Source organism: Grampus griseus, assembly GCF_964374135.1.
Source record: "Grampus griseus genome assembly, chromosome: 12".
Taxonomy (NCBI): Eukaryota; Metazoa; Chordata; class Mammalia; order Artiodactyla; family Delphinidae; genus Grampus; species Grampus griseus.
The window spans coordinates 15,416,131-15,440,564 of NC_139006.1; the positions used below are offsets into that span (position 1 = coordinate 15,416,131).

At 42.5% G+C, this 24,434-nt stretch overlaps 1 protein-coding gene across 4 annotated transcripts in view; it reads right to left on the reverse strand.

Annotated features, from left to right (window-relative positions):
• Positions 1-24,434, reverse strand: part of PTPN11 (protein tyrosine phosphatase non-receptor type 11) — a 78,495-nt gene that overhangs the window by 26,223 nt on the left and 27,838 nt on the right. For 2 of the 4 annotated variants that reach the window (XM_082667564.1, XM_082667563.1), the window contains exons 5-10: positions 22,975-23,091; positions 22,206-22,319; positions 4,401-4,497; positions 2,492-2,569; positions 1,673-1,752; positions 1,388-1,546 (exon numbers count right to left, since the gene is read on the reverse strand). In XM_082667564.1, coding sequence (XP_082523690.1) covers positions 1,388-1,546; positions 1,673-1,752; positions 2,492-2,569; positions 4,401-4,497; positions 22,206-22,319; positions 22,975-23,091 — 645 coding nt within the window. The remainder of the gene's footprint in view (positions 1-1,387; positions 1,547-1,672; positions 1,753-2,491; positions 2,570-4,400; positions 4,498-22,205; positions 22,320-22,974; positions 23,092-24,434) is intronic. The other 2 variants (XM_082667566.1, XM_082667565.1) reach the window with 1 other exon arrangement.

Consider the following 24,434-nt stretch of genomic DNA (forward strand, 5'->3'; position numbering starts at 1 on the left):
AATACATATACATGTGCAAATGTAGGTATATAATGCCTATTATACTCATGCATATGCAAATGCCAAGAAGACAGTGTGGAAGAATACACATCAAACTGATAAGAGGGTTTATGTTGGAGGGAACAATTGGGTGGACAAGGGATGGTGACAAAGGTAAGTTTAATTGTAAGGAGTTTGAATGTTTATCTGAATACATTGTCTGGATAGTTCAAATTAATTTTTTAAATGCTTAGAAGTCCTAAGTATAGTTCACATGACAAGTGAAATCAACGTTTATTGATTAGTCCTCTAATCCCCTGAAGGTACCAGACAGGCCTTCTTACACTCCCTTTATGACCTCTGCTTCTGGACACAATGGGGTAACAGAAACTGGATTTATTCTCCTACCTTAAACCACTAAAATGGAAAAATGAAATGACATATATAATAGGATTAGTAACAAGGACATATAAAAAATTATTATAAATATATTCCGTATGTTCAAAAGGTACAGTAAATGATGGACATGTTAAGAAGAGAGACATAGGATATATTAAAAAGACTCAAATAAAACTTAAATGAAAAGGGCAATGTCTACTGTGAAAATTACACTGGATAGGATGAACAGCAGACTCTACACTGCAGAAGAAAAGATGAACTGAAACACGTATAGCAAAAGAAACTTATCTAACTTATCCCAAACACAGAGGGAAAAAAGTGAACTGAAAATAAATGAAGAAAGTCTCAGTGAGCTACAGGACAACTTCAAACAGCCTAATATATGTGTAATTGGTATCCCAGGACAGGGTGGGTTGGCAGTTCATGTGTGAAGAAATAGTAAACGTTATTCAAATTTGAAGAAAACTATAAACCCACAGACCCAAGAAGCTCCATGAACCCTAAGAAGAAGAAAAAAAGAAAACTACACCAAAGTACGTCATATCAAATTTCTCCTACTCCCTTTTTTCCAGAGGGTCAGAGTAAGCTTACTGTATTTACTCAGCTTTTTTTTTTTAATAAATTTATTTATATTTTATTTTTGGTTGTGTTGGGTCTTCGTTGCTACCCACGGGCTTTCTCTAGTTGCGGTGAGCAGGGACTACTCTTCGTTGCGGTGCGCAGGTTTCTCATTGTGATTGCTTCTCTTGTTGTGGAGCACGGGCTCTAGGCGCGCAGGCTTCAGTAGTTGCAGCACATGGGCTCCACAACGCAGGCTCAGTAGTTGTGGCGCACAGGCTTAGCTGCTCTGCAGCACGTGGGATCTTCCTGGATCAGGGCTCGAACCCGTGTCCCCTGCATTGGCAGGCGGATTCTTAACCACTGCGCCACCAGGGAAGTCCCTATTCAGTTCTTAACATGTTCAACCTGACATGTCCAATACTTCAAAAAAGTAGAGTATATAGCATACCTTTCCTCTCTCCACTTCTTTTGTTGTCATGACAATCACTCGGGAGTTCTCTTGAAATACCATCCGCCAAAAGTCATTCACGGTGTTTTGCAGGCAGCCTTGTGTGGCAATGTAACTCTTTTTGGGCTTTGAGTTGTTGCACTTGGTTTCAAATTCAGGCTAGAAATTTAGGAAGAAAATACTTCAAACATTTGAAAACTGCTCTCAGGCCATGAGGAAGGATTTAAAATACAAAAACTGGCTAGCAATATACAGTCAGAAAACACCACGAGAAACAAAGTTTACCATGATAATATTTGCATTGATGTAATCTGAAACAGGCTCATTGGGATCACCATCGTGTAGGACAACCCTGGTGTGATCAACTGGAAGAAAAAGAGACCATGGTCACAAAGGTACTGAGACCTCTTCAGGACAAATCAGTTCAAATCAGTTCATCCTCAACGAGTCCAAGTTTTGCTCATTTCATGATAAAACAACATTAAAAACTAAATCCTAAACAATAATCTGAATATGATGCCTCATAATGCTTTCTTTAAGAGAATAAAGTAGCAATGTCAATTCCCTGGTTTTGATAATGTACTATGGATATATAGAATATTATCATTGGGAGAAGCTGGATAAAGGGTACATGGGAGCCCTCTATATATTTTTGTAACTTCTTGTGAGTCTAAAATTATTTCAAAACAAAAGTTATTTTTGTTTTGGGGGGTTTTTTTAGAGGAAGAGTAAACTACAGGTAAATGACATGATGTCTGAGATTTGCTTCAAAACAATTCAGGGAGAGAAGAGAAGTGTATCAGAATATAGATGAATCAAGATTGGGCAGGAGTTGACAATTGTTGGAGCTGGGTGATGGGTACGTGTGGGTTCTTTATACTATTCTGTCTACTTTTGAATATATTTTAAACTCTCCATAAGAAAAAGGGTGTTTTTTTTAATGAAGTAGAATTAAATACAGTATCTAGACAACAGGATTCTGATGATAGTATCTACTGACCAAATTTTATACAGAAGTACATTACTGATGTTTAAAAAATCTGAGTGTTCTACCGAAGCAACGCATTTTACACTGAGAAATAGTAATAAAGTTGTATGTCTTACTAGAATAATGTTCTTTTGCTTCAGACTCCCCATCTTTAAAGAATATGATGTTAATCAGAAGAAACATCTGATTGGGATCTTTAAGGGAGGAAAGGGCAATAATATTCTATTTATCAATAGATACTGCATACCACTGTTCCCTTCATCTTTCCCTACATCCCCACATCTTAGTAATGAGTACCATTTAGACCTCTTGAGCAGAAATGAAAACTTAAGACATAAAGAGGGCAATGCTTCCCCAACGTCATTAGGACCATGCTGTGGCTCAAAATGATTCTCTACAAATTCCTCATTGTCTCTCCTCAGTATTAGAAATGCCTCCACTTTCTCCCATCCTCACCTGCACACATTAAAAATATCTATATGGATGTGATATACATATACACTGTGTGTGTGCACCTATGTATACAGAAAGACTATGCCACACACACACACACACACACACACACACACACACACACACACGCACACATGGGATGGGTTTACAGTATCTGACAAAATAGCTCTGGCCTGAGGAGACATTACAGCAGTGCTCTCCAATCTGATCATGCTGTCAATAAACTTCAATAATAAAGTTTTTGAACACTGAAATATATATACAATTATAGATACACACAAGTCTTTTTTTTTTTTTTTTTTTTTTTTTGCAGTACGCAGGCTTCTCACTGTTGTGGCCTCTCCCGTTGCGGAGCACAGGCTCCGGACGCGCAGGCTCAGCGGCCATGGCTCACGGGCCCAGCCACTCCGTGGCATGTGGGATCTTCCCGGACCGGGGCACAAACCCGTGTCCCCTGCATCGGCAGGCGGACTCTCAACCACTGCGCCACCAGGGAAGCCCCACACAAGCCTTATTTTTAAATTGGGTAAAAACATTATGCATGCTCTGCCATCAAGCTGCACATCAGATTTAAAATTTACTTTCTTTCTTTTTTTTTTTTTTAGATAAAAGATGTAAATCAAGAGACGTTCTAAATGTTCCTTCCCTGTCCCATGGCAGACTGCCTTACCCAGCCCACTCTGGAGACCCTGCATTAGAGCTCAGGGCTAAGAGCAGTGACTTTGGGGGCTCCAGTACCAGTTCTCGCACTCACTCCCACTTGTGACCTTGCTAAAATGGTCCCTAAAATGGGGATAATAAGAACTCCTGCTTTGTGTGCATGGGATACGGATTAAGTGAGATATGGACTCAGAGTCTGGCACAGAGACAGCACTCAGGGGAGGTGAGCTATCACAACTGTGTGGTGCCATTTCTGGGATCCTCACCCAAGGCCTACATCCTTCTGGGCCTCTTTTTCACTACAGTTCAACTCAGGCTCTACCTGGCAGCACCTGGGTGTTAAAGGAGGTACTGCTTTATGAATATCACAAGGTCTGCTTCTGAGCAAAGCATAGGTATGCACCTGAATCTCCAGTAATTCGAGCTCAAGGGATGAGGGATGTCGGAAAAGATGAAGGGAACAGTTGGAAGAACCCCCAGGAGGAGCTCGTCTGTTCCCCAGATGAGGGAACAGAGCCCCAGAAAGGAGGCGTGCTGTCCCCAAGACCCAAGGGCTGGACGCTGCAAAGCAAGGACACAAGCCTGGGACCCTTGAGCCTGATGGTGAGACCCTGGGAGATGGCAAGCCTTGAGATGATCTCTCCTACGCAGACAAAATTAATTAATAGAAGGAAACAACCACACACTAAGCCTCCCAGTGGCAATTTTACTCCGTAATCAACATCACAGGAACTCAGTGAATGAGGCCATCCATCCCCAAAACAGCTGATTATTTTGGAAACTACTTACAATTAAAAGAAGCTAAGACCTTGGATCTGCTGAGAAAGCACATGGCCCCCAGAAAAGTTACTGAGACACTGGGAATCAAAACCTCCAAGAATGACTATTATGAAGAAATACATTTATACTTACAGGGCAGGATGTTTTTATATCTATTTTTGTTTTTATTCTCTTGCCTCTGACCCTCTTTTCTGCTGTAGAGAAGTTTGCATTCCTGTTGTTGTAGTGTCTAGAGAGAAACAAAAGCAAATATTATTATGCACCAAAAGCTTCAAAAAAAAAAAGCTTGACCCAGCACTTCCACTTTAGGGAATTTTTCCTAGGAAATGTTCCAGAGTCGTGGGCAACAGCTACAAGAAAGCTCACCTTAATGCTATATCAAGAGTGGCAGGAACACTGGAAACAACATAAATGTCCAACCAGAAAGGACTGCCTAAATAAACACTTTCGTTCATTCATACAAAAGATGTTCTACAGACGTTTAAAAGATATCCTAGGAGAATATTTAATGCCTTGGAATGATGATCAGAGTAAGTATTAACTGAAAAGCAGCTCAAACTTCCAAAACAGTGTCTTACATAAGCCCATATGTCTGCATGCACCTGTGTATATAAGAAATGGCAGAAGGATGTACACCAAAAAAGTAACGGGGATTATTTTTTTGAGAGCAGTGGGATTATTCTTTTTCTTTTCTTTTTCTTTTTTAACTGTTTTTTGCCTAAATTTGCTACAATAAATAAATATTTATAAGAAGAGAAACCTGGGCTTCCCTGGTGGCGCAGTGGTTGAGAGTCCGCCTGCCGATGCAGGGGACACGGGTTCGTGCCCCGGTCCGGGAGGATCCCACATGCCGCGGAGCGGCTGGGCCCGTGGGCCATGGCCGCTGAGCCTGCGCGTCCGGAGCCTGTGCTCCGCAACGGGAGAGGCCGCAGCAGTGAGAGGCCCACATACCGCAAAAAAAAAAAAAAAAAAAAAAAAAAAAAAAGAAGAGAAACCTTTTAAAATAACAATTATTAAGAATGAAAGCCAGTGAGCATTGGTAGACAGCATCCAAATAATACATATGATCCATGTTCTTGAGGATTTTATGATCTGCCTTTTACCATTGATTGATTCAGAGCAAGCTGCAAGTCAGTTCTCAAATTTGGATCCTGGGGGACAGTAGAAGTAGTTCTGGTGCCACTAGATCATGGGCATGCAAGCTTTGTTAGCAAGGCTTTGGAGTCCTCCTATGCCTCAAACCCATGTCAGTGCCCTGGGCAGCCAGCCTGCGTCTGCACAGACACCCGCTCTCCTATGCTCTGAGGGGAGGGGGCCCCTATCCTCTACCGCAGCCAGAGATGGAGGAGGAGAACTCTCGGGCACCCAAAGCGAGGGGTCAGGAAGGACACCTCTGCAGGTAAAGGAGGTGGGGAACGCGATCAGGGCAAGAGCCTAAACTAGGCAGCCACAGTGGAGCTGGCCCCAGGGGAAGAGAGGATGTGGGGAAGTGGTGAGAAGCACCAGCTGCAGAAACAGACAGGAAGGTGGACAAGCTAGGCTGAAGTATTTTCAAGGAGTAGGTTTCATTTTCAAAATTACCACAAGTGCCTCTTCAAGGGACCCTTGGTTTCAAACAAGCCTAATTTGAATGGGAAATCACAAATGGGGCAAATCAAGAAAGTGAAAGGAAGACTAAAAAAAGGGGGGGAAAAGTGTGTTATATATATTTTTAATATATTTATATACGCTAAAATGATTTTCCCTTAGAGATTTCTCTACAAGGAGAGGCAGAGTCAGTATTTCGTAACACAGCAGCCCTGTTAGATTTCCATTTCATTTATCTGAATTTCACAGACAGGTACGAAAGTCAGGAGTTTAAATTGCTAGTTTGACTCTCAGTTTCAAAATGTAATATTTGGCCTTGACACTCAGCTCATAACCAAAGTGTTCAGCCAGTGGAAACCTGGACAGAAATAAAATACAATGTATGCAGAACTCTGACAATCAAACGGTCACTCAAAATTCTTAAATGAGGTCACTTTAAGTAATTACAGCCCTTTGCCTTCTTGGAGCTGGCATTTCCTCTCAACTGTGAGCCAGCCTTACCGTGCAATATTGCTGTGTTAGGAAGAAAGTTTGATCTTGATTATTAGACATTAAGGTGAGGTTCAAACACTATGAACTGAATCAATCAATTAAACATCAACCAAGTGAAGAGAAACAACATTAACAAAAGCTACAATGGGGTGGGGGAAGGGCGGGACACATACTAGGAAATAACTAGGTGCTTGATTCAAAACAAACTTGACAGCAAAGCATTCAAGTGTTCACTTATGAAACAAACCTCAAGTGATGCTTCACTTGTGGAGGGCACACTGCCAGAGCAATCTCTAGAAAAGGCAGATTTCACCCAGGCCCGCCCTGTTTAATCACCTTCAGTTCCTCCCTCTGCCTTCAAGATCAAATGCACGCTTTTCAGAACAACTCAGGAAACCTTCTCTGAGCTAATGGAGGCCTGCCTCTAACCTCAGCTGCTGCTTCGCCAAGTTACTATCCTGTCTGTGCCTCAGTGTCCTCAAGTGTAAAGTGGGGCTAATCCTAATTACCTACCCCATAGGGTTGGTGTTAAGAGTTAAGGCGCACTGTCTACACTCTAGCCACACCAAATATACACAAGGGTCTTGAACTCACCATGTTTCTTCAGGCCTTCATGTTTTTATCCATGCCATCTCCTCTGCCTAGAATTCCCTTTCTCTGCCTTGAGTACCTATGAATGGTTACATTTTACTTACTCATTAGGACCCACCCCAAATACCTCCTCCTCTGGGAAGCTCTCCTGACCCACTCAGCACGACCTCCCTGTGGCTCACAATACCAGTTCAAGGGCTGCAGCACCTCCCTCCGTGAGTATGCTCGTCACACTGAATCCCAGCTACATTTTTGCAATCTTGTCTCTTCTATTAGAGAGCATGGACCACCCTTGTTTGCCTGCAAACAGCACAGCATCCAGCACAAAGTAGGCACTCAAAATGTATCCGCTGAATGAACAAATAAATACAGAAGGGGGTGGAGGGAGACATACAAACCACAGACCATCATGGCGATGGCCTCGGCACTGCAGGGCCCACACTCAGCATCCCATGCTGACACTGCCGGCCTGGTCTTCAACATAAAGAAAAACCACGTAGGCAAAATATTAAAACAGCATTTCCCGATCTTTAGTCATTTGAAAAGCATCTTCAAGATGCTGTGCCATCTCAGCACATCACCTGTTATATCAATTGTTTTCTTAAATTAACAGCCTCTTTTTTCCCTTCAGAAAATGTATTTCAAAAGGAAACTGCATATTACTAGCACACATGAAAACCAGTATCACTTGCCATATATGGAAGGTAACCAGAAAAAGGAATATAATAAAAACAAAATATTGTCAAATTCTACCTGGATACTGTAGCATGCCTGAGACTCTGTAAAGGAAAAGGGACACTGGCAGGTGTTAGAGGTAGGTGTTAGAGGCATACTAAAACTGTACTCAGACCTTCTCCTAAGCCACGTCAAAAGGAATGGGTATGGGTTAAAAAAGAGAAAAACCTTCCTCATTCGCTAATTTGATCTTACTGTAATGGGGTGCCCCGGAAAATCATCTCACACACCAAGAACACTTTGCTAGAATAATCCAGAGTTCCAGGCCAGGGAAATCCTCACCAATACCCATAGCATGTTGGCTAGACCATCTACTCAGCTCAGCCTCTGGCTTCCCTCATCCTGCATTAAGTTACCAATTGCATCTTCCATGCGGATTTGAGGTTTGAACAGCACACAAGTTGAGACAGTTTGGGCCCTGGAGTGTTCCAGAAAGGACAGGCCCAGAGGCCCTGTGTCCCAGGCGCAGTAGGGTGCTAACCGCCAGCGGCTGGCTGGCAGCTGTCACGGATTAGTAATGACTAACAGTGTGCCTCTCCCCCTCCAGCCCCGCTCCTTCCTCCGTGCCCATTAGCCCATTCTCATCTGCGCCTGGGGCCCAAGTTGCCTGAACACATTTCATTTCCCACAGTGGAAGGCTGCCATCCATCTCGAGTGAGACTGAAAATAAAAAGAACTCAGAAGTTGTCACTTTCCATGTTCTGCCTGCAGAGGCTCCCCGACTGCACCGCTACCGCCTGCTAAGGGGCGCTTCCTCCCCAGCAGCAGCAGGCTGATGGCCGGAAGAGGCAGGAGAATAGCCACCAAGCCCTGCCCCCAGGAGTTTACAATCCCTTCAAGGATGATCTTCCACAACCTCCCTCTCAGCTGCCCCCAGGGCACCAAAACCTGTGAATGACCTGCGGCTGAATGTCACTGTCTCCATCCCCATTCTCCACTGGGCCTGGCAGGATGCCAGTGATAAGGCGTGGGACAGGCAACGAGAAAGCTGGGGCACAGGCTGCAAGATACCCCATTTTCCCACGTAAAACAACCAAAGGGTTTGCAACCAAGGATGAACCCTCAGAAAGGACCAGAGGCTAGTTACAGTCACCTGATTACATGAATCAACGGTGATCAACAAATGGATTATATCAAACTTTTAAGCGTTTATAAAAGGCATGAAGAGAAAGGCAATCCCCAATCCACATCGTACATTAGGCGTGCCCAGCAGCATGACCGAGTGTGGATGGAACAGGTGTTCACAATGCAGAACGGTCCCTCACAGCTATGGCTGTTGAACATCTGTGCTCCCCACACCTGGACCCCTGCCAGCCTCCAGCCTAAATGCCAGTAGCAGCACCCCCAGTCACCGTGATGACCAAAAGAGACCCTCACAGGCTTCCAAAGTCCTCTGATTAAAGACCACTGGAACCGGCTCTTGACCAGAATGTCACGAATGCAAGTGGAGAAACAGGATCAAAGAAAGACAGACAAACAACAAATGAATGGGCAGAGCCAGGCAGCCCCATGTGCCAGGACAGTGGCCTGAGAACCATTTGCCTGCACTGCTCTGAGCAACAGGGACAAATTGCTAAGGGAAAAAAAAAATAACGCCACTAATCATTAAGGCCAGACCAAACTGTACAGTATTTTTACAAACAAAGCTACAAGGACTTCCCTGGCGGTCCAGTGGTTAAGACTCCACGCTTCCACTGCAGGCGGCACTGGTTTGATCCCTGGTCGGGGAGCTAAGATCCCACATGCTGCGCTAGGTGGCCACAAACAACAACAAAACAAAAAAACAAAGCTACAAGGGGAGGAGACATGATCAACAAAATACTGATAAGTGTTACAGCTGAGTGTTGGGAAAAAGAAGGTCCATCGTCCTGTTTTCTCAACTTTGGCGTGTGTGAAAACTTCAATAATAAAAGAACGTTTTTATAAATTATAAAAAGATAAAAATGTAAAAGCTCCTATTAACTCTCCCCCTACCCCACTCACGGCTGGTCACCTGAAGGAGAGAAAGAGGGCTGAGAACGGCTGTCAGGCAGATGGCCTCTCTGGTGGGGGCCACAAATAAGACAGCAGTAACCACGTAGACAGGCGCCAGACTGGGCCTTCTTCCCGGTCTGAATGAACTTCTGTTTCCCTTTGGCATCTGCCCTCCGCACAGAGGAACACTAGAATTCTCACTCCGTCCTCTTTACTGCAAACTCTGTGGTGTTACCAGGCACCACCAGCAGGTGAAAGCCCCCACTTCCAGATGCCATGCTGCACGGCCTGTCACCACTTCCCCACGGTGGAGTTGGGGAGGCTCGTCCCCAATGAGTCTGCAGCATCATCCAGGAGTGAAAGGGCAGCTGGAGATTCTCATCACCAGAGAAGGTCCCAACTGATGGACAAGCACTTACAAAGCACCGTGAGGGACAAAACCAATCCAAGATTTGGTTCCTTTCCAGGTGCTTGTTTGAAGTTAAGTCACCTCCTTCCTCCAACAAGGTGAAGTAGAAAAACAAATCTAGAAGACACGGTCCCCAGAGGAGAAGAGGTTCTGACATAGGAAACAGCAGCAAACAGTACAAGACAAATCTATCATTAATAATCTATGATTAAGTGTGTAATTAATTATGTGGTGTGGAATTTAGGGAGTGAGATCCATGAAAACTAAGTGAAGCAGGTTTCTGGGAGGAGGTGAGGCCTGAGGCAAGTGAGGGGCTAAGATGGGTACAAGGAAGGGAGGAAAACATCCCAGCAAGTTAGGGACATAAGCAAAGGTGGCTAAGAGGCCAGAGTTAGTGGCCTCAGAGTTAGGGTGAAGGAAACTGGTCAAAGGGCCTGGAAGCTGAGTTCTGTCAGTGTGGGAAATGAGGTTAGGTGGGGAGATGGGGGGCCTTGAGAACTGGGCGGGAGATCTTCAACAGCTGAGAAGCACAGCACGGTAGACTTAGAGTCAGACGTTCTGGAAGTTCAAACCACAGCCAACTACTTGCTAGCCACCTCCTTGGGGACAACTTTCTCCCTTCTTCTGGGCTTCAGTGTCTTCATATTCAAAATGAAAATGCTATGCCTCTGGTGGGAAATCGGGAGCCACTGAAGGTTTTTGAGCAGAAGAGTGACAGGAGAAATGCTGAGAGTAGATTAGCATGAAGGGCGAATGGAAGGGCAGAGGCCGAGAGTAAAAGGGCAGCTGGTGTCTTGTGAGGCGATGAGAGCCTGCACCCCTGGCATCAGGCGAGACTCCTGTCTCTGCTGCTGCCCACCTGGGCAGTCCTGGGCAGGTGCCTTGATCTCTCAGAGCACCCAGGGACACAAGATCTACCTACCGCATAAGATCTGGGGATGCAATGAGATGATTTCCCTAGCCCAAAATGCAGCACCAAGCAGACAATAAATGCTAATTTCTTTCCTTCCTCTAAGACCACAAAGACAACTAGGAAAGAAAAATCAACCAGACCTGGTGAATGGCAAGGTATGGGAGAAAGATGAGTTAAGGGATGCTCTGAGGATTCCAGCCTACAGGGTCAGAGAATACACAGGACAACCACCAGAGATGAGAAGTAAAAGGGTATATTTGGTCTGAAGGGGAAAATAACAAAATAACAGGTCTGGTTGTGAATGCTTGAGTTTGAAGAGCTATTACAGCCAAGAAGAAGTGTGGAAGGCACAATTCAAAAGGTAGAACCAGGGCTTCCCTGGTGGCGCAGTGGTTGAGAGTCTGCCTGCTGATGCAGGGGACATGGGTTCGTGCCCCGGTCTGGGAAGATCCCACATGCCGCAGAGCGGCTGGGCCCGTGAGCCATGGCCGCTGAGCCTGCGCATCCGGAGCCTGTTGCTCCGCAACGGGAGAGGCCACAATAGTGAGAGGCCCGCGTACCACAAAAAAAAAAAAAAAAAGGTAGAGCCAGAGCCCGGAAGCAACACAAACTTAGCGGTAATCAGAGGAGGGTGAAAATGGATGTGCTCCTCAGTGAAGAGCAAGTTTAAAGCAAGATAAGCAGAGGGCCCAGACCACGTCTTGGAGGACCACCAGAGTTAACTGGTTGGGAGAAGAAAAAACAACAAACAGCAAGAAGAGCACAAGGGAGGGGAGGAAGGAATAAACCAGGCACATGCCGCTGCGGATCAGAGAAACAAGAAAATGGTGGGAATGAGCAACTTGACAGCTGTCTCAAGAGCGGCTCACGGAAGAAAGAGGCCAGAGAAAAGACTATTTTTTAATCTTAATAAGAAAGCCACTGGTGTCTTCTCAAAGTGTTACTTCAGCATACTGTGGGCTGTCACATTCCAAGGTTAAAGAAGAAAGGGGCTAAGAAGAAATGGAGGCTGCAGCACAGGCCCACAGTGTGGAAAGCAGCAAGGTTGTTCAAAGGCAAAGGGGAAGGTACAGCAGAGATGTGAAAGCACCTGGAAGCACCTTCGGTTCTTCAGTTCTCTGTAAAGATGTCAAGCATCTCCAGCAAATGAAAACAACTCTAAAGAGAAAAACCTGACACTGGAGGGGCACAGAACAAAAGCAAGGGCGGGCGGGGGGGTGGATGGAGTGGGCTGAAAGAGAAATAGTTCAAAGGAAACAAAGGAATTTCTCCAGAATGGGGCTTGCGGAATAAAACCCTTTAGCCACTGTGATGCTCTGCCCACCAGAAGGGAGCAGCCCTTCTATCAAGCAGCCGGGAGCTCAGGCCTGGATGGAAAAGCCTGATGACAGTTCAAGGCTGCCCTCCCGGAGCATTTTTAATCATGAGGCTGGAGCCCTGGTTGGGGCAGCTGTTCAATATGGCTTTGCTTAGTCACCAAGCAGAAGATTTCCACTAGAGATCACCAGCAAGAATTATTTTTTGAGACACAGCTTTGGGGTGCAGTTAAAGCCTTGTCTCCATAAAACCTAACTATCTCCAAGTAGAATTTGTGGGTTTGAAGAAAGGCACTAGCTCCTCTGTCGGTTGGCAGAGCTGCTGGTGGAATCCAGGACATCTGTGTGGCTTTCAGAGAAATGCCTGCGATGCCCGTGCAAACGGAGCACAGCTTCAGACCACGACAGGGAAGAGAGGCTTGTATAACAGAAGGAGGCTGGGCTTTAAAAAAAAAAATCCAATTACTAAGGAAAATAAGCTTTAAAGAGCTGAGAAAATAGAACCCCAGTTAAAAAGACGTTGTGGAAGGTTTGTCTGTGTGTACTGTGTTTTTTTTTTTAATCAGAAACAGAGGGTTCAAAACTAAAATCTGCCTGAAATTCATTACTGCGACCCTGAATGACATCCTTTTAAGCAAGTGTGTAGAGGGGTCTCAGAGACTAAAACGTGCATTCACCAAGCCTCAAACAGGGGCTCCAAATGAAAACTGCATGGGAATAAAGACGAACATCTCAAAGCAAAGCCTGGAACATTCCTCCACACTTTTTAAGCATCAGAAAGCTGTTCCCTATTGAATATAAGCAAAGGGTCTGAAGCCAATACAAGTCTCTCTTGCTATGGAAAACAGCTCAGATTCAACACAACACAAATACTTATTTTGTGCCTCCTGTGTGCCAGGCTCTCTGCTGGATTCTGGGGCTACAGTGAACAAAACAGGACTATCTGTCCTTGTGAGGCCCACAGACTGACCCAGACTATTTTTTTAGATAATATGCACACAGCAGACATAAAACAGCAGGATCAAAGTTTGTCTCTTTATTTTTTCACCAACAGTTTCATTTGAACAAGACCTCTTTTTATTCCAACAGACCTCGTAACGCCATCTGCTTCTGTGGATTCACAGTGACAAGAAACAAACATTAAACCAATAACTACACAAATTATTCACGAATTCCAAGGATGGTAAACTCTACAAAGGAAAGGATCTGCTGCTATGTGCACATATAACAGGAAGAATCAATCCAGGCATAGGGACAGGGATCAAGGAGGTTTCCCTGAGAAAATGACAAATGACCCTGATGCTGGGAACTGAAGAGTGAAGAGACGTTAGCAAGGTGACGTAAGGAAGGAAGAACATTCTAGTACAATCCCACCTGTAACACAATTGAATTAGCTGAAGAATCATATTCCCATTAGGTATGTAATAGGCAGTTCAAACTTTAACATGTCTAAAACGTAAGTTGATCACTTGCCCCAAAACCCATCCCTCCCAGTTTCCCCCAAAACTCATCCCTCCGAGTCTCCCCCAAACCCATTCCTTCCATTCTTCCCCCTCTAAGCAAACCGTAACTCCATCCTACTAATTAATCGCTCAAGCCAAAAACTTTCACCTTATCCTGCCTCACCTCTGTCTTAACCATACAATCTGTCAACTCTACCTTCAAATACAATTCTACCTTCAAAAAAGTCTCAAGTTCTCAAGCACCTCCGCTGCTGCTGCCCTGGTCAAAGCCAACATTATTTCTCTGTTCAAATTATTGCAATTTGCCTCCCTGCCCATCTCGCTGCTTCTGTCCTTCCCCTTACAGACTGTCCTCCATGTGGTAACCTGAGTGATCACCTCACTCCTGTGCTCAAAACTCTCCTTAGATTTTCCATCTTACTCCAAGTAAAAGCCAACAGCTTTACCCTGACCACAGTGCCCCATGGGATCTGACCCCTCCGTTATGGCTCCACCTACATTTCCCTCTTGCTCACCCTTCTCTGATAGTACTGGCCTGTCCGCTGATTGTGCACCACGTGCATTAAGCACATTCCCACTTCAGGGCCTTTGCACTTGCTGTTCCCTTTGCCTGGAATGTTCTTCCTGAGGTTATCTGCATGCCTTGCTCCGTTATTTCCATCAGGTCTCCACTCAAATGCCACTCTGTCAGAGAGCTCTATGTAAAATGGTGATGCCCCCATCAGCACACCCTTTTTATCTTCCCCTACTTTATTTTCTTCACAACACTTATCACCATCTCACATAATGAATACTTACCTGCTTCTTTGTTTACTGTCTGTCTCTCCCAATTGACTCCACAAGGATAAAGACTATGACTTGTTCTCTACTACATCCCCAGAACCTAGAACAGAGACTCCAGGATAGAGTCTGTGCTTAATAAATATTTGTTAAATGAATGAACAAATTAATCACTGCCACCACCAATGGCTACTGTTTGGGGGAGATATTTTGGGGATGTCTGCCCAACTCCCTATAACCTTCATCTGAGAACTATTTTTCCCCAAACACAGTGGTCCATGAAGATGTCTTTGTTCTATGTGATGCTGTCCTTGGACCAGAGATGGATGGCGTCTGAGCCAGTGAAAATCGCTGAGACTTTGATACAATGACTGAAAGTTGCCAGTTTCAATATCTGAAAGGGGTAAGAAGTAAAGTTCGTAAGTCAAGAAGAAAAGAAACCTTCCGCAGGGAAAGAAGAACGAAGCAGGTGTGTGGAGAGCCGAGGTTCTGGATACAGAGGGGGCAGTGAGATGGAAGAGGAGGGTGAAGGCAAAGTCTGGCAGCCGAAGGACTATCAACAGCAAGATTTCCATCCTCAGCTTGGGTCCTGCAGTTAGATGACGTCCAGGCTCAGCTCACAGTGCCCCTTGGCAACTCAGGTCTAGAGACTCAAAAGGGAAGAACAGGCACAGAGAGGGCAGATACCCTATAAATGTAGCCATGCGATATGCCTCTCACAGAGACACACAAGGGCTGAATTCAGGTTTCGGGTAACTTGCACAACGAAGGGGCAAAATTGCAGGATCAAAACCTGCCTGATCAGTTATTTAGTGTCCATCTCATTTTGACAGAACTTTACTTCATTTCAACAAATCTAGAAATACTTTCCACTTCTTTACAGTCATGGCAGAGATATGCAGGAGACAAAAGATGTTTACAGAAAAGGACAATCTCATTTTACCACAGTAAAAAAAATTGGGGAAAGAAAGGAAAAAAAATGGGGACTCTATAGGAAAAATTAAAAACTTGGGTTTGCAATGTTTTGACCATACCACATATCCTTGAAGAAAACCACCAACCTGAATTTATTTCAGGAGCAAAGGAGAAAAGAACCAAAGAGCTTCACAAGAGACTTCATATTTTAAGATGCATCAAAATCGGAAGTAATTTGTAAGTGTCTTCTAGGGGAAAATTACCCAAAAGAACACAAAGAGTTTCACAGAAAACGAGAAGCCGGGCATACAGACAAACAAAACATAGCTATCAGAGTTTAATTATCAGTGGCATTGCAATTTAGAGCTTTGGTTCACTTTAAAGACCATCAGAATACACAGTAAGAAGGAACTGATCCCAAATTTATCACCTTCTGGGAAACAACTAAGGTACAATCACTAAAATAATTAATGCCTTGCTGTTGGATCAAACTTCAGCTTCAGAGGATTTAGATTTTAATGAGTCTCTGCTTCCACATACCTAAGTTCTTCTATAATGGTTCATTCTGTTCTCAGCCTTATTCCCCTGGCCCCAACCTTAAAGGGCAATTTTTTGAAAACTGACTGGATTTAAGAAGCAGGTACATAAGAGATCTAGAAAGCAGGCCATCAGCTATTTGGATCTAGCTTCAGTTTAAGTGAAACGTTAATGCCCTGATTTAGTGCCTGACAATTTATCACCCCAGCCTGACATCTACAGAGGACTTAGTAGAGTACAGATGTGATCTTGTTTTTTTCCATTTCCCCTGAAAGCCAACTCAGTTTTCCCCCATTTTGTTGTTAATAATGTATAAAAGATGAACTGAATTTCAGATGTCACGGACTGAAACCATCAGGTCAGCGTTTAGAATCAACCTTTTTCCATGGCCAGAAAAGTCAGGCTAGGATTTCCTTCTAAGTTCTATCCTGACCCCGCCAAAGGGATCATAAAAAACTCCCTACTGCCGCAAGCTGTAAGAAGGTCTGACTTTGTTTCTCTAAGCATTGCCTAAGTGAACTTAAAGAATCCACCACTGCACCAGATACCAAATTTGCTGCTGTAATTTTTTTAAAGTTCATAGTCACTTTATAGGAAAAGTGGTCTGTGCAAATGATGGCCTCAGCTATTATGAAGTGTAACATAAAAATGGGACTAGATTACAAAATAGCTCACTGGGACTTCCCTGGTGGCACAGTGGTTAAGAATCTGCCTGCCAATGCAGGGGACACAGGTTCGAGCCCTGGTCCAGGAAGATGCCACATGCCGCAGAGCAACTAAGCTCGTGCGCCACAACTACTGAGCCTGTGCTCTAGAGCCCGCGAGCCACAACTACTGAAGCCCGCGCACCTAGAGCCTGTGCTCTGCAACAAGAGAAGCCACTGCAATGAGAAGCCCGCACACCGCAATGAAGAGTAGCCCCCACTCGTCACAACTAGAGAAAGCCTGCGCTCAGCAACAAAGACCCAATGCAGCCAAAAATAAATAAATAAATAATAATTTTTAAAAATAGCTCACTTTTTTTTTTAATTTAATTAATTTATTTATTTTTGGCTGCTTTGGGTCTTCGTTGCTGCGTCGGGCTTTCTCTAGCTGCAGCAAGCAGGGGCTACTCTTTGTTGCGGTGCGTGAGCTTCTCATGGTGGTGGCTTCTCTTGTTGCGGAGCATGGGCTCTAGGTGCCTGGGCCTCAGTAATTGTGGCACATGGGCCCAGCTACTCCGCGGCATGTGGGATCTTCCCGGACCAGGGCTCAAACCCGTGTCCCCTGCATTGGCAGGCGTATTCTTAACCACTGCACCACCAGGGAAGCCCCTAGCTCACTTCTTATATTTACCAAAAAGGTTTGATATCTTTTAATTTTAATTAAAAATACTTTTCAGACTTTAAATATGCTAACCAAAATCATGTAGGATATATAATAAAAATTAAAGATGAGTAGGGGGTTCCTTGGTGGTGTAGTTGGTTAGGTTTGGCACTTTCACTGCTGTGGCCTGGGTTCAATCCCTGATCAGGAACTGAGATCCCGCGAGCTACACGGCCCGGCAAAAAACAAACAAACAAAAAAAAAAAAAATTAAAGATGAGTAACAATCAGCACTTTTTTTTTAACACAGAATATCAAAAAAATGTTAATATTAACAATAATCAGCAAAAAGAGAAAAATATGCATGCACAAGGCTATGCATTGTATCTTCTTTGTAATATATTTGGAAACTATCCAAATGCTCATCAACAGGTTGAATAAACTATGGTACATCCACACAGTGGAGTACTGTGCAGTAAAAATGAATGAAGACTATCTGTAGATACTACTGTGGAGTGATCTCCAATGTAATAAAAAAAAGAAGTTGGAAAGAAGTATGTAAAATTATGCTACTATTTATCCATGAAAGGATGGGTTATGAAATTACAGATATATATTTGCTTATACTTTTTGAAAGGTAATAATGAACTTCAACTTTTTTTTAAATGGCTATAAATATAAGGAGGAAAAGACAGGGATAGAAGATAAACTTCTTTGAATGTACTTTTTATATTTGACTTTAGAATCAAAGGCAATATTTTATATAATTGTAAATAAAATTTTATAGAAAGAAATTTCTGAAATCCAAACATAAAATGAAACAAATAACCTAGCTGTATATCCCGTTAGTATATAACCACATAGAGAAGAACTATTACAAATGAGTTGAAAGCACAGTAATTTGACTATACATCTCTGAAGGATCTACCCTAAGGATTTAAAAATAAAAGCTGGAAAAAAAATTAAACTGTTGGGCTTCCCTGGTGGCGCAGTGGTTGAGAGTCCACCTGCTGATGCAGGGGACACGGGTTCGTGCCCAGGTCCGGGAAGATCCCACACGCCACGGAGCGGCTGGGCCCATGCGCCATGGCCGCTGAGCCTGCGCGTCCGGAGCCTGTGCTCCGCAACGGGAGAGGCCACAACAGTGAGAGGCCCGCATACCGCAAAAAAAAAAAAAAAAAAAAAAAAAAATTAAACTGTTTTCAGTAATGATATTATTGGGGGTAACGGAAGTCTTACTAGTCTTGAGTCCTAAATTTGAATTGGAAGTATCATTTGGACTCATAATTTATTTCAAGAAAACAATTTTTTCTAGCTCCACCCATTGAGATGGAAATAACCAACCTGACAACAATAAACACTTCTGGCTCCCAGACTGTAGTCTCTAAATACCACTTCCCAGGAAGGGAAGAAAGAGAAGGAAGGAAGAAAGGGAGGAAAATGAGATAAAAGCTAACTCACTCCTTGGAGAAATGACTGATTCCAGTTCTGACATGGGAAATGTATTGCACTGTAACAACTTATTACACCAGAAAGTAAGGAATCTAGCAAAAACTACCAGAGTTGTATAGGAAGGAGTAGAAGCCAGCTTGCAGAAGCTCCCACTGGTCAAAGCTAAAATAATTTGAGCAAAAGAAGTGATAATAAATGCCATAGATAGAAGCACACTAAATACGTTTAAAAAATCCATGAGTACATATTGATAAAAAAAACTTTTTTTGGAGAACGCTATTTTTAAAACTACTTAGTAAACAGGAAAGAATCAAGTGTATATCCTGCCTTGGTGACAAAAAGCTTATCTTTATAGAAATATTCCAGCTATTAATGACGAATGATAAAGTTATTACACACCTTATAAGTGAATGGATCTAGGCAATAATTATCAGTTGCTGCTTAGAAAATAAAGAGACGCAACAGGACATAAGCACGTCCTGACACACCATCTCATATGTAGTCTTGCCAAAGAAAAACCGGATCTAACAAAGCGTCTAGATAGATCAACTTACAAGAAATACAGGGGAGAAAGGTGTTAAAATCCACCACAGAGACACACTCAGAAAAATCCAGATCGCAAGTAACTCTCTGGAAAGGACCTGCTTTCTCCAATAACAAAAACAGTAACAAAAAGCAGGGTCCTATGGTCTGAATGTTTGTGTCTCCCCAAAATTCCTATGTTGAAATCCTGATGCCCAAGGTGATGGTATTAGAAGGTGAGGCCTTTGGGAAGTGATTAGGTCAGGAGGGTGGAGCCCTCATGAATGGGATTAGTGCCCTCATACACAAGGTCCACAGAGCTCCCTCACCCCTTCTGTCAGGAAGGAATACAATGAGAAGTTGCCAATCTGGAAGAGGACCCTCACCGGACCATACTGGCACCATGATCTCAGATCCAGCCTCCAGAACTCCAGAATTTGGAGAACTCTGAGAAATATATTTCAGTTGTGTATAGCCACCCAGTCTATGGTATTTTGTTATATCAGCTGAATGGACTAATACAGAGCGAGAAGAAAAGGGAGTGGAAGAGAAAGGAAGGGAGGGGAAAGGATGGAATAGAGAGGCTGAAAGGAGAGTAAGAATATAAAGAGGCTTAAGATTTTAAAAACAGTGGGAATTCCCTGGTGGTCTTGTGGTTAGGACTCTGCACTTTCACTGTCAAGGGCCCAGGTTCGATCCCTGATTGGGGAACTAAGATCCCACAAACCTCACGGCAAAACAAAACAAAACAAAACAAGACAAAAAAAACAGAGTTTAAAAAAAGAGATCCATGGGGAACTTATTTGAAAAATGATCCAACAACAAACAAATTAAAAAAAAAAAAGATAGCTATCCTAATTGGAACAATGACTAGCTATTTGATGAATTTTTATTATCTTTTTTTAGATGTGGTAGTAGTGTTTTGGTTAATTTTTTAAGAATTCCAGGAATACTGAAATATTTATGATATTTCATGTGATATCAGGGGTAACTGGTGAAACTGGTAATAGTACATGGGGGTTCTTTATACAAATCTATTTTATATTCAAAATTTTTTTCATAATCAAGTGGGGAAAAAACACTTCCCAATTCAAACAATCTGCAAGTGTGTGTGTGTGTGTGTGTGTGTGTGTGTGTGTGTTATCAAGAAAATGTGAACAGTGACTGATATGTGTTAATATTAAGAAATTATTGTTAATAGTTTTAGGAGTGATAATGATATGCTGGTTATAATTTTTTTTAATGAAATAGTTACAGATGAAATAACATCTGGGATTTGCTTCAAGATAAGCCAGGGCTGGGGGAGTTAAGTGGTGTATAGTTTAAAAAGACTGGCCAGGCGCTTCCCTGATGGTGCAGTGGTTAAGAATCTGCCTGCCAATGCAGGGGACACAGGTGCGATTGCTGGTCCAGGAAGATCCCACATGCTACGGAGCAACTAAGCCCATGTACCACAACTTTTGAACCTGTGCTCTAGAGCCCCTGCTCCACAACAAGAGATGCCACCGCAACGAGAAGCCCGCACACCTCAACAAAGAGTAGCCCCTGCTCGCCACAACTAGAGAAAGCCCATGCGCAGCAACGAAGACCCAATGCCGCCAAAAATAAATAAATAAATAAATAAATTTAATTTATAAAAAATAAAAAGACTGGCCAGATATCAACAATTGTTAATGCTGAGTGATAGGTATATATTGCTATAATTATACAATTCACTCTGCTTCTGTATATATTTGAAATTTTGCATAATAAAAAGTTTTTAAAAATAGGCTTTTCATTCAAATTTTGATGTAAGATTTCTAAAATTTCTGTACTTATCCCTCTCTCAACTCAAAGCTCCTTAAAGACGAAACCCTGTCCATCTTGTTCACCATGGTGTCCTTGGTGACTAACCCAATGCTGGAAAAAAGAATAAATGTGAGGTCAAGTCTCTGGTTAGCAATGTTCAGCAATGACCATGACTGTTCTATTCTGTACACATCCTCAGTGCTGCAATTTAATCAATATTCGTGGTACAGAAGTTGGACAATTTACTTAACCTCCCTGAGTCTGAGGCTCCTCATCTGTAAAATGGAAATAATATCTCACCAAGTTGATCTGACATACTGTGGTTAAAAGGACTTCGTGTGGCCATTCATTTGTTCATTCATTCCACAAATATTTATGAATTCTAAAGTCCTACAAAAAGTATGGAATAATCATTCCCATAAACAGAGTAGTATTAATAAAATAACATAAATATTAGCTAAATGCAAATACTCATTCAACAAACATTTATGGAGTTTCTGCTGTGTACCAGGCACTGTGTGCTACATGCTAAGAATAACTATGAAGGTAAATATGGCACACACACAAAAAAAATTGTTTTTGACGAAGTTTTCTGTCACAGGGATGATAACGGAGAGAATAAGATTACAATGAGTTGGCAGGTGACAAACTTCAGTGCAAGAGGAACACAGCCCACTCCCACTGGGGACATTCTCCTACCCAAGCTGGTTTCAGGACAGAAATCAGTCCCCTTAACCTCTCAAAGATATAAATTTCAACTCCCAGATTAAAGCCACCACGAGATAACTGTCTTTCACTTATTCCCTGCAGTAAAGCTATAGATTCTTTCTAAAGACCACAGCCAATGCTGGAAATCTTCCGAAGAATTAGATTCTTTTCTTTTTCTGGGGTTTTGCCAGCAGTCCAAACCAAAAGACCCAAATGGAGCTATTGGCTCATCCATGTAATATTAACTGCCAACTCCCTTCTCCCAGAACATAATGCAGCTCTATTTGAAAAAGCCCCCTCAGCAACTTGTTCCATGTCAATCAATGGCCAAATTAAGAAAAGACGCAGATCCGAGTCTTTCAGATCCAATCCCAAACATAAAACCAACTTCTCTTCCATTAAGAACAGGATTTAATAAATCATGTAAAAGAAATTTTTTTTAAAAACTTACCTCAAATTCTTCCCAAAAGCCTTGTTTGACTTTATCTGTGGTCTCAGCTAATTTGCTTAGTTCTCGAACCCGACTTTCTATTTCAGCAGCATTGATACGAGTTGTGTTGAGGGGCTAATCAAATTCAGCAGTTGGTGTGAAATGAAGAAAGTATTACAGAAAAAATTGTTAATGCAAAAAAAAAAAAAAAAAAGACTTCTATGTTGGTGTTCATAGAGGCAAGGACAGGAAGTTCACAGTAAATGTTTTCAAATAGAGTTTCACTTTCCTTTCTGTTCTTTCAGGAAATATATGTTTCTTCAATCTCCACACACTTTGCTGATATAAATTCAAACCTATTTTTCTTTATAAATAGACCACAATGTTAGAGATGGTATCATTTGCCACTAAGTAATAAGTGTGAGCTTTGAAACAGCAATAACTCCAAAATGTAAAGGTATGATCACCTAAAGGTAACCAAAGGTGCATCTACAATGAAAATTTGATAAAAACTTTGCTTTAAAAACTCCATAAGGCCTTTTAGAATTACATACGGAGATAATCATGAAAATGATGTACTATCTACAATTTGTTTCCAAATACTACAAGAAGAAGGTAGTGAGTGGAGTAATAAATGAAACAAGATTTGATGAGTTGATCGTAATTGAAGCTGGGTGATGGGTACATGGAGGTTCACGATACTATTCTACTTCTGTCTGTTTGGAATATTCTATGTTCGGACTTCTTAAACTCTAGAAGGAGGGGGAGTTTAGCTTTCCAAAATGCTTACCTGCTTGAGTTGTAGTACTGTGCCCAATGTTTCTACCATAGGATTCTTCTTGTAATGCTCCACGAGATCTGTCAAAGAGTCAAACCGTTCTCCTCCACCAACATCATATTTCAGTTCCTTTCAAGACAAAAAAAAAATTATGTTCATGACCTTTATGTTAAATTACTGTTTTTCCCAACTCAAGTACAGAGACTAACTCTCCCCCAATAATGGAAAGATTGAAGAGCTGTAAGAGCACAAGAAAGGGAAGCAACAAAGATGATGAAAATGGAGAAGCAGATCCAATGTAAAAGAGTTCATTGTGAGGTGTGAGAAGCTCTAAATAAGTATCCAACATTAACTAGGCCACAAAAAAGTTTCTCCCTCATAGGTTAACTAAATAGTTAGAAAAAAAAAAAGAAAAACCATATTTACTATTTACTTATACTCTAGGCTAAGTGACTACACACAAGGCTGCTGAACAGAAGATAAATAACTACTTCTCTCTGAAACACAACAAGCTCTAAGGCTGGTGAGGCAGCACTGAAGTCCAATATACAAGCCTTTACTTTCATCTTCTAATGAAAATTTAAAAGGGAAATTATAAACAGAGACCAGGAAATTTTTTCTGACAAGGAGACCAGAATAGGCTGTTTCAGGAAAACAACAGGAAAATGGTTAAACTTAGAAAATACAAAACCCTAGAAATGATACATGAAGATATTTGGGTATGACCTTTTATTTAAAAATAAATCGAGTGAGGGGGGAAGAAGCACTTTCAGAATGACAGAGTAAGGACCTCTGAAACTCTGCTCTTTCACAAAAGTAACAAGAACCCTGGCAAAAATTGTCATCAACTTTTTCAGAACTCTGAAAATTAACCAATAAAGTTCAAGGAGCATTTATTCAAGAAAAAGATTGGACCTTGATGAGAACAACAAATTGTGGCCTTTTAACTTGCCCTATTCCCACCTACCTCTCCCCAGCTTCTTGGTAGCCTTGAAAACCAAGAGTCTCATAACCACAGTAGCTGTGAAAACAAAGCAGCTTAGCATAACTGGAGTAGACAGATGGATTTGGAGCTCTTTCCAGACCTATCCCTAGACAATTATCACTGTCTGATCTGTTTAGCAGCTCCCTGGGAAAGCCTTATTTTCAGAGCTTGTCTTTATTTGATTGACTTACAGCTTACTCAGCCGGCCTTCAGGGGATCTCCCAAAAACAATCAGCAGCAATTGTTTAATATCACAGTGGCCTAAGGCAGCAATACCAGTCAGGGCAAATAAGAGATTGATCAAAAACTTAAAAGGAAAATCCAGACATTGTCCACAGGGGGCTCTGAAAACCTCCAACATATCCTTGAGAATCTAGAAGGACGTGCATGTGTACGTGCATGGCTGTGTGAAGTTCAGGAAAGATCCAAGAAGGCCCTAATCTTTACGTCTAGCTCATCCTGAGGTTCTGTGCAAGCAGGAAGTGAA